Consider the following 11,209-nt stretch of genomic DNA (forward strand, 5'->3'; position numbering starts at 1 on the left):
GTTTTTTTTTTTTTTTTTTAACAAGGGACAAGGTTGTAGTCAGTTCTTGGCCATAGCCAGCTACCCGGCAGGAACTAGTAGTTGGACCTGTGGTCTTGGGACCGTGGTTGCAGGAGACATCAAGCTCAATCGGCATAACGTACTACACAAAAACATTGTTCCACATCCTACTTTAGCAAGTAGCAACTGGGATCTTAAAAGCTTGCAAGCGGCCATCTGGATGCAATGATGGGTCTCTCCTTATCCAGAGCAAAGAAGAATGAAGAAAACCAAAAATGCATGGAAACAATCAGTCCAAGGGACTGGTACACCATGCGATCCTCAGTGTATATGACTATGAGACCAGAAAAATCAGATGGTGCCCAGCTACCACTGTCACCTACTCAGAGGGAGGTCTATGTAGGAGATCCTGGATAAAGTGGGAGAACAATGTGGAACAAAACTCAAAATCATTAAAAAAAAAAAAAAAAGGGACCAGGTTTGCTGGTCTGACAGAGTCTGATGGAACCACTGAGACTATGGACCCTAGTTGGCCTTCAGGTCTGTAATTGAACCCACTACTGTGGCTTCCAGCCAAACAAAAAACAGGCATATGAGCTGAACATTTCCATTAGGTAGATACACTCCTTGGAGAGATCAATTATGGGAGAATAGAAGGGCTGTTTATGCACAGGGAGACAGCTTGGAGGGCAGGAGTACATGGGAGGGAAGGACACAGGAAAGATGTGACTATGGGGAGGAAATGGTAAGAGAGATGTTACATTGTGGGAAATTGCTGTCAATGTCATGAGACAAAGTATATGTGAACTGCTGTATGGAAAATGAATTTGCTCCTTAAACTTTCAACCAAATCACACACACACACACACACACACACACACACACACGAACTAAAAGAAAAAAAAAAAAAGAATTATCTGTGGTACTTCAAAAAATATTACACGTATCCAGTGCCCTTCTCTGGAGATTGTGATTTAGTAGGATGAGATTTGAAGTTGATGTTTTAAACAAATACTGAGTATAATTCTGATGATCAGCAAATTTGAGAGAGAGTGGTTGAATGCACTGTTATACATCAACTCTCTGTGACTTTCTTCTAACTTTTCCTTCCTACTTGGGCTAGCTATTTAATTGTCAACTGTTGTATTTTCAGTGCTTTTTAGAGACTGTGGCTTCTTTCTTAAAACATAAAACATGGCTTGTTTCCTAAAATACACTTATTGCTGTCGAGTTAGATCTGACTCATAGCGACTCCTCCTTGGGTTTTCAAGGTAGTATCACTACGGAAGTAGATTGCCCACCCTTCCTTCTGAGGAGTGGCAGGTGGATTTGATGTCAAATGTCTTAGGCACTGTGCCACCAGACACCTGGCAATAAGGCAATGAGGATGAAAACTTCAACCCATAATGTCTTTTATGCCACTACAAAAGTGATTCACACTCTAGCATACGATATCAAGATTCCTGGATGCCACCTTCAGAGTTTCTGATTCAATAAGTCTGTTATGGGGGGGGGGGTGGTCTGAGAATTTATATTTCTTACAAGTTCCCAAGTGATGCTGATACTGCTGGTCCATGGACCATGCTTTCAAAACCATTGCACTACAGAATCAGAACAGGCTAAAGGGAACCTTGTGATTTATGGCAGTTGTTTCTTTAAAAGGGCTGTCCAAAGTGCCTGATCTCATCACTTGTATAAACATAGCACATTGTCCTTGGGATAGCATTCTAAACTCATTACATAAAATAAAACAAAAAAAGTAACTTTTAAGTAAACATTAATGTTGTTTTAAACGTAAAATAATTTTGAGTCAATCAAGACATTGTATCAAAATTTTGATTTTTTAGGACAAAATTTCCTTGTACTACTTTTTAATAGATAATTAAAAATTTAGAGTAAAAGATTTTATTCTCTTGTTTTTCAGGTGCATTAATGCAGTTGTTTTTTTTTTTTTTTTAATGAGTAAGTTTTCAGTAAGCTTTAGAAACAAGTAATATAAGTGGTTTGTACAAAGTCCTGAATGTAAGTACATATAATGGCCTGAATTCATATTGTTCTTAATCTGCTCATGTCTACTAATTAAAGGCAAAGAAATGGTAAATTCTCAAAATCACTCTATAGCTAAGCCCTTATCCAAATACTTTCACTTTGCCCTAACCTAAATATTCACAGTCCGATATATAAGATCAAAAAAACCAAAGCAAACTCACTGCCATTGAGTTGGTCTTGACTCTTAGCAACCCTCCTTGGGTTTCCAAGGTGTTATCTTTATGGAAGTAGATTGCCCAGTCTTCCTTCCAAGGAGTGACTGACTGGTGGGTTTGAACCACCAGTCTTCTGGTTAGCAGGTGTTGATTATCAGGATGATTCAAGGTACAATCTTAATGCCACCAAAATTTAACAGAATGGGTATTTATTGCTTTGTTGTATCCTCATACAACCATAAGTATCTTCAATTTAATGCATACCTGTTAATAATACACCTTTGTCTGTGTTTTCCTTGATCTGTCTCTTAATTCTTTGAAGATACCTAAATATAATTCTTTTGAATTCCTTATCAGGTCGTTCTAGTGCTGCATTTTCCTCAGGAATGTGTTTTGGGTCTGTATCCCGGTGACTTGTTTCTCCTGCTTTATCTTGTTTCTTTGTGAGGACTGTGATGCTCTGTTGTCTCCGAGGCATTGTGACGTTTTTGTGTTTATATTTAATTGGTGATTGTTTGTTGGAGTGACTTACCCACTATTTTCTTTGTTTTGTTTGTATGTTATCTACGCAAGCAGGGTACTGTGCTGCGCTCCTCTGTTCACTAGTTGGCAGCACTTATACACTCACCACCTGTCTCCTTTCCTGTTGTGAGCCTCTTGTATGTCCCTGCCAACCTTGGTAAACAGAGCCTATTCTTAGGTCCCTGGGATCCAAATGAGAATGCTGTCACTTTAAAGTTCAAAGTGGTTGCCACTTGTAAAGATAAAAATGGCTACACCCTCAGGCACTTTATTTATTTATTTATTTTTAACTTTTTTTGATTTAATAAAGTTTTATTTTTCAAAATGTACAGTTGGTTGGACCTGTTTATGCATCTTCACCAGCAGCGGGGGCATCTCCACCTTTGGTGTTTCTGGTATAAATTACTTGAGCTCTGTGTTTTGAAACCAACTTGATAAGTCCTTTACTAAGCAGCTCCTGAAGAGCTGCCTTGGCCAGGGAACCTCGAATCTTCAGTCTCTCAGAGACAACAGCTGGTATTATAAGTTTATAGTTGGGAACTTCCTTACAGAGTTTGTCATATGTGGCTTTGTCAAACAAGACCAAGTTATTGAGCTTGTCCCGAACTTTGCCTTTGGACCACTTCTTCTTTTTGGCCTTGCCTCCAGATTTGTTCACTGGGTCTTTGTCTTTCTTAGCCAACTTTCCGGCATCTTTCTTCTTCTTGTCATCCTTGGGTGGCATCGTTAAGCCAGAAGCGCAGATACCACAGCCACAGTGGTACTAAGATGTCGGACAAAAAGGAAGAGCAGCTGACCCTCAGTCACTTTAAATATCCAAAATGGCCACCGCTTGTAAACTTTCAAAATGTCTGTGCCCTCAGTCACTTTAAATATCCAAAATGGCTGCTTCTTGTAAATATTCAAAATGGCTGCACCCCCGATCACTTTAAATATCCAAAATGGCTGCCACGTATCAACAATCAAAATCACTGTGCTGTCCGGACAGCAGAAAGTCAACAGTTCAGGTTATTTCTTGCTGTTTCCCTTTCTAGTCATAGGCCACCAGCACAGTCATCCCTGCAGCACTTGGTGACCAGGGATGATCTTTAGGTCAATTCTCAGATCCCAGCACCACTTGGAAATATTCAGGCTGTTGGTCCCGTTAGAGTAGCTGACAGTCTGCAGCTTCGACTGTCTGTGTACTCACAGGTTTTTCCACTGGTTGGTGCCTAATCCACTTCTGTATAGTTCCTTTCAAAGCTCAGGGCTCCAGGATTATCTTCTTAATCTCTGTCAATTGGTTTTTCTTTTCTTTGTTGAAGAGGGTCTGTGTCACTTGTCTGCCTATTCCTCCATCTTACCGGAAGTCCAAAAAAATCACTTTTGTGGATACTTAGTGAACAGATGGTAGGAAGTAGAAGCAGGAGACTCTTTAGGTTATTCCGGTACTATCAGTGAGACATGCTAGTGGGACTTGGTCTAAGCCACATCAGTGGAGATACCAACCTGATTTACTAATGGATTGAGGGTAGGATGTCAGAGAAAGAAAGGAGTCAAGTAGGACTCCAGGAATTTTGGGTGGGGCAACTAGTAGAATGAAGTGGACACTTAGTTGAAATGAGTAAAAGTATAGCAGAAATAATTAGAACTTTGGTTTGGTAAGATGCCCATTAATCATCCAAGAGGAGATTTTGTGTATGTAGTTGGATACATGAATTTGGAATTCAGGGCAACAGTTGAAATTGTAGTTATAATTTGGGAACTGTTTGTAGAGATGGTAATTATTGCTATAGGACTGGATGATATCAGCAGGGGTGTATGCATAGGGAAGAGAAATACAGTTTAATGTTTATAAATGAAGAAGAGGGAAGGAAGAAGAGACTAGAGAAGTAAGACAATTCAGGTAGGAGGAGAAACAAGTGAAAGTGGTACCCATACTCCCTTGTGCTTTCTCTGGTCTGGCCCACACTAACTTTCTCTCTTTTTCATACATGCTAAAACTCCCTTTGACTCAGGGGCTCTGTGCTTCCTGTGAGCTCTGCCTGGAATGCTGTTCCCTTCAATCTTTGCACAAAACCTTTGTGTCTCAAGTTAAGTTCAAATTCTTTAGAAGTGTATTCTTTGACTCTGTGATTAGGCTGGGCTTTAGTAATAATATGTAATAATATGCTTCTCTGTAGCATTTACCATAGTGGAAACATACAATGTTGTACTTACTTAATATTTGCCTCCTCCAATACATTGTGTAAAGAGCTCCTCTGGCACAATGATTGGCTGCTAACCCAAAAGGTCAGTGGTTCAAACCCAAGAGCCATTCTGCGGGAGTAAGATGAGGCAGTTTGCTTCTGTAAAGATTACAGCCTTGGAAACCTTGTGGGGCAATTTTACCCTGTCCTTTTGTGTCTCTGTGGGTCAGAATCAACTCAATGGCAGTGGGTTTCTCTGAAATAGACTGTGTAAGCCTCAAGACTTGTCAGCTTAAGTACCACTGTACACTCAACATCTAGCACAATATATACAGTTGATATATAATAATGAGCATGATGAGAACATTTCAATGAATGATAGCAGAGTACAAGTTTGGCTTTTGTTAACATATTCATTCTGAACAGATAGAAGACAGTTGTTGTTGTTGTTACGTGCCGTTCAGTCGGACCTGACTCATAGTGACCGCTCCTTGGGTTTCCGAGGTGGTATCACTATGGAAGTAGATTGCCCAATCTTCCTTCTGAGGAGTGGCTGGTGGGTTTGAACTGCCAACCTTCTGGTTACCAGTCAAGTGCCTTAGGCACTACACTACCAGAGCTCCTTAGAAGACATTTAAGGAAAATAATTAAAACCATAATGAGTAAAGTATCAAAACTGTGAAAGCTTTATAATAGTTACAAATGGTATCTTACGTTGAGTAAACTAATATTGAATAAAGTAAAATTTGTAATATACTCTGATATCTCCTAATTAATTGTATGTAAAATTAGCTCAAAATTCTAATGTTAATGAGTCAAGTATAAAACTTCCTGCCTTTTCTTAAAAAGAGTTTTCCAAAGATGTCAATGTAGCATCACAGAATCCTTGATGACGGTAGAGGACATCTAATATAATAGTGATTATAACAAACACTTAGTGATGCTAAGTATTCCAGCAATATTCCAATTGTACTTTTATAAACTCTTCTTTCTAACAGTCCTATGTGATGGATATGTGCTATTACTGTTCCATTTTACAGATGCAAAATCTGAGTAACAGAAAGGTTCAATAGCTTCCCTGAATTAGGAAATGGCAGCGGAGCTGTGGTTTGTATTCAAGCGGTCTGATTACAGAGCCCATAATGTTCCCACCATCATCTCATTTAGCATTTTGCAGTTTTTGCAGAGATACCTCTATCTCTAGACAACTCTATTGTTGGATATCTTTAATTTTTTCCTTGTAATGGATGTAGTACCTAAGGCATTTCACTGCTCACGAGAAGACTGATGGTTTAAACCCGCCAGCCACTGAGCAATCTACTTCCATAGAGTGACTGCCTCAGAAACCGAAGGAGGGGTTGCTGTGAGTTGAATTGACTCAATGGCAATGAGTTTAGCTTGGTTTTTAATGGACAAAAATCTTCTTAGGAATTCCTCCCTTTGGTTTTGGGTCAGCCCTCTAGAAGGGCTAAAATCCAAATTCTTTCCAGGTCAGGCTGGGTATAAAGAAATAGTGATTACAGGTTTTTTAAAAAATTGCCTGGTCTAATTTCTGCTTTGCTTCAGATCAGTACTAACTAGTTTAATTTCTTCTTTCATGTAATAACCCTTGAAATAATAGAATCTGTCAGAGGTCACTCTCCTTCCGTACTCCTAGCCTAGAACACTGTTCTTGGACAAGCTATTTGACCTCTCTGAGACTCAATTTCCTTGTCTGTGATTACCGGTTACCAGTTGCTCTGGCCTCTGCTCATGGTGACCCCCGTGTGACAGAGTGGAATTACTCCAAAGGGTTTTCAGTGGCTGGTTTTCTGAAGCAGGTCTCCAGGCCTTTCTTCTGAGGTATCTCTGGGTGGACTTCAGCCCTTTTGTTAGCAGCATAGCACGTGGCCTGTTTGCACCACCCAGGAATGCCCATCAGTGATTAAGGGGTGATAATGTTTACTTACTAGGTTGACTTTTAAGATTAAATTAAAAGAATATAAGTATGCTAGGTATTCAAAGAGAAGTGGCTGTTCGATTATATTATCTTTGTTGTGTCTAAGGGTATGTATTTTTAGTATATTGTTTGTATATAACTATCTGAATTTGTTATCCTATTTCATATATAACTAAATTATCTCCTTTAAGCTTTCAAATGAAGGAAGTAACTCACACTGTCAAAATGACTTACCTTTAGGAAAACTTTTTTTTTGGTTTGTTTTTATTTTTAATGGTTCTTATTTGGCAGTGAGTTTTTTTTTTTTTTTTTAAATCGTTGCCTTAAATGAACTCTTTGATTTACAAGATCAAAGCTATATTCTTTGAAAGGTGTTGATTAACATTAAGAATTATATTTTCAAGTTTGTGAGCGTTGGTCTTTTCTGTTATGTATTTGTCTACTGTTAAAGAGGATAATCTTGTTTCTGTTCTCAGCATTGCAGGGGGTCGGCTACTCTCAGTGATAAAGATGCAGCTAATAAAAGGCCGGGACAGCAGGGAGCCTTTCTGTAAAGCAGCAGAGGAAGTTGCTCAGGATTTGGATTTGAGGATTAAAAATATTACCAATTCTCAACAAGGAGATGTAGCTCTTCACACTACTGACATTAGTCCTGTACGGGTAACGAGCTTTTTATTTCATCATCCTTCCCTTACAAAACATTATTTCTTCTGTTTATAGTAGAAATGGTTTGCTGTTGCTAGTTAGGTCAGAAGAATGTGTTTCCTGTGTTCTGAAAGGTTGCTAAAAATTTAGTATTATCAACACTATTGTGTAGGATTATGGGGGTTGCGCAATTTATTTCCACAGTGGTACCTCCTCAGAAACCCAAGGAAAGGTCAGTATGAGTTGGATCTGACTCAATGGCTGTCAGTTTTTTGTAAGTCACAAAAACGACAACAGCAAAATATAATGAACCCTAACTACAGTAGTATGGGGGAACTTGAGCCAGCAGGTTTTTAACCCTAGAACAGAATTTTGGAGTGTATGGTATAGTCCACTTACTGTGGTTTAATTATCTAAGTATCAAAAGACCTTTTTCACTAGGTATGATTATAATAGCCAGAATATAAAGAAAAACTATTTCTCAAATTTTATTTATTGATTGATTGATTTCAAAGCCCTTGGGGACTATTTTTAGCTGTTTTTCTAAAATAGTGCATGGGGAGGCAGAGGCGTCCTTTCTCTAGGGTGTTGCCTATGTATTTCTTACGTGTTAACAGCTCTTGTGATTACCTTGGGCCAAATGACAACCAGGTTATTGCTGTAAGAGCACAGATCAGGAATTGGCACAATTTCAAATAATTAAGGAACACCAATATTCCCCATTTCCTTGTTCTTCATTTTATTTTTTACCAAATCAGAAATGTTTGAAACTTTGAATAGTTGAAGGAAACATACAATCAAGTAATACTGAATGAAATTGCTATTAAACAATATGGAATTCTCTGGTACTAATGAAATATGTATTTTAAGGACCTGTTTATGATAAACAATTTGTTGTAATACCAGTGTAGCTTGCATTATAGTAGATCTGATCGCCTGAATCTGTCACATAGAGAAAGGAAGTGAGAACTGTGTTGATGAAAGCTAAGGACACTGGCACAGGTAGAGTTGATGTTGTTCCAGAAAGGGGAGCTTTGATACATAGGCACGGTGTGCGGCAACTGTATAAAGTAGGCCCTGTCATTGTCTTAGTTTTAGTAGTGAGTTTCACTGAAGCACTGAGGGGTTAAGCAGGTTCCTCACAGTTATGCACCATAACTGATAAATTGAAAGTGGACCCAGCCAGAAATGCCTTCCTTTTTCTTCACATCTCTTAGTTATTGATATTCTCCCTCCTTTGCACACATGTTAGATGTTTTCTTCTGGGGCATCTTCAGTTTGATATAACTTTTTGAGGAACCTTTATATTTACCCATATGTGTTCTTATGTTTTTGTCATTAGGTTCTGTTGAGTCGGCTCTGATTCATAGTGACCCTGTGTACAACAGAACAAAACACTGCCCCGTCCTATACCAGCATCACAATCTTTGCTATACGTGAGCCCATTGTTGTAGCCACTGTGTTAGTCCATCTCGTTGAGGGCCTTCCCCTTTTTCACTGACCCTCCACTTTACCAAGCATAATATTCTTCTCCAGGGAGTGGTCCCTTCTGACAACAAGACCAAAGTAGGTGAGAGGAAGTCTGTCCATTCTCACTTCCAGGGAACATTTCAGCTGCATTTCTTCTGGGACAGATTTGTTAGTTCTTCTGGAAGTCCATGGTACTTTCAGTATTCTTCACCATCACCACAGCTCAAAAGCATCAACTCTTCTTTGGTCTTCCTTATTCATTATCTAGCTTTTACAATGCATATGAGGAGATTGAAAATGCCATGGCTTGGGTTAGGTGCACCTTAGTCGTCAAAGAAAAACACCTTTGCTCTTCAGCACTGTAAAGAGGTCTTTTGCAGCAAATTTGCCCAGTGCATTATGATGTCTGATGTCCTGACTGCTCTTCCATTGGTGTTGATTGTGGAACCAAGTAATACAAAATCTTTGACAATTTCAACCTTTTCTCCATTTATCATGATGCTGCTTGTTGGTCCAGTTGTGAGCATTTTCATTGTCATTGTGTTGAGGTGTTATCCATACTGCACACTGTAGTCTTTAAATCTTCATCAGTAAATGCTTCAAATCATCTTCACTTTCAACAAGCAAGGTTGTGTCACCTGCATATCGCAGGTTGTTGATGAGTCTTCCTCCAAACCTGATGCTGCTGAAACCTGTCCACCGTGGGTAACTCTACTGGTATTTGAAATACCAGTGGCATAGCCTCCAGCCTCACAGCAACACACAATCCACCACAGTACGACAAACTGGCCAACAAGTGGGGATTTATTCTTATACTACTGAATATGTATGTCGCTTATTTCTTACTGTGCTCTAGACTTGAATATCTAGTTGATGACTAGAGATTTCTCGTTTGATGTCCCAGTGATAACTCAAATGTAAAATGTTCTCCTTATCCCCCTTTCCTCTTAGCCCCCTAAATGTGGTCTTCTTCCTATGTTCCTTCCTCAGTTACAGACATCATCATCTACCCGCATATTCATAATTTGAAAGTTAGGAACAGTTGCAGACTTTTCCCTTTCCCTTATTCCTCTATCTAGTCACTAAATTTCCAATTGTCCCCCTTTAATCTGCTTTTTATTATCTTTAAAACCACTATTTTAGCTCCCATCTTCTTCATGTCTAACCTGGACTGTTATAATGTCTAAATTTGTAACCTTGTTTTCAGATTTGATAACACTCTTACCCTGGATTATTTTATACATTGCTGGCAGTGCTTTTTCTAAATTCTGAATAGGATTAATTTACTTCCTTGCTTAATAAAATAAGAGCTTTTAACCCTGGAACAGACTGAATCTACTACAATCTGAATAAAACAGGAGCTCTTGTGGTGAAGTGGTTAAGAGCTTGGCTTTGAACCAGAAGGTGGGTAGATTGGACCCACCAGCGGCTCTGCAGGAGAATGAATGATGTGACAGTCTGCTTCCTTAAAGATTACAGCCTTGGACCCTCTATGGGGCAGTTGTATTTTGTCCTATAGCGTCCACATGAATCAAAATTAACTTTATGGAAGAGGGTTTTTTTATTGTTTTGTTTTGTTTTTTGGTTTAGCAGACTGAATGAAATCTTAACTTCTTTATAAGATATACAAAACTTTCCAGGTCATTTCACAGGACTCCCTCTTTTCATCCTATTCTTTAACCAATTCATACTTTCTGGTCTTTGAAAGTACATATTCCCTCTTACTTCCAATGATAACACTCAGGGGGCATGGAGGGGGGTGCAGACCACACTAGGTGTGACACCATCAGAAGGGATGTCACCAAAATGTCTAAAATTTTTGTGCCATGTTTCAGCAGAAATTCATTATTTTTTATAAAAACATCCCTATTGTTAGTTATAACAACAAAAACATTTTCCATAAACCCAGCATACATGTATCAGTATACCTACAAGGCTAAAACTCTATGCTGATTTACTTTTTGAACCTTCTAATTCTCTCCAATCAGAGCTGTCATTGTCACCCTATTACAGTGACTTCAAGTCATGTGGTTTCTTCTGCATGCACTGCAGGCACACACTATTGTTTTCATTGCTCCCAGTGAATTATAGTTGCTGATTTTGTCAAATTTTCTGGTGTTTTAGCTACAATATTGTGATTATTAGTATTTCTGAACCTATATCAATAACTTATTTGAAAATTAAGTAGTAATTACAGAAAAAGGAGAAAAATCAAGAAGACTTCCATTCAATTACTTGTTGTTGTTGTTGTTAAGTGCCGT

At 38.7% G+C, this 11,209-nt stretch overlaps 2 protein-coding genes across 2 annotated transcripts in view; one reads left to right on the top strand and one right to left on the bottom strand.

Annotated features, from left to right (window-relative positions):
• LOC103206867 (PARP1 binding protein) overlaps positions 1-11,209 on the top strand; it is a 211,890-nt gene that overhangs the window by 113,819 nt on the left and 86,862 nt on the right. Inside the window, exon 6 of the mRNA XM_007952383.1 lies at positions 7,310-7,493. Coding sequence (XP_007950574.1) covers positions 7,310-7,493 — 184 coding nt within the window. The remainder of the gene's footprint in view (positions 1-7,309; positions 7,494-11,209) is intronic.
• Positions 3,073-3,450, bottom strand: LOC122151227 (40S ribosomal protein S25-like). The gene has a single exon (XM_042782478.1). The coding sequence runs from the start codon at positions 3,448-3,450 to the stop codon at positions 3,073-3,075; it is 378 nt and encodes a 125-aa protein (XP_042638412.1).

The sequence above is a fragment of the Orycteropus afer genome, unplaced genomic scaffold (genome assembly GCF_000298275.1).
Source record: "Orycteropus afer afer isolate SDZICR_OR568_19922 unplaced genomic scaffold, OryAfe1.0 scaffold00334, whole genome shotgun sequence".
In the NCBI taxonomy this organism is placed as follows: domain Eukaryota; kingdom Metazoa; phylum Chordata; class Mammalia; order Tubulidentata; family Orycteropodidae; genus Orycteropus; species Orycteropus afer.

Excerpts from the sequence above, each read along its gene's own strand:
- LOC122151227 (XM_042782478.1), bottom strand. The coding sequence starts at position 3,450 with ATGCCACCCAAGGATGACAAGAAGAAGAAAGATGCCGGAAAGTTGGCT.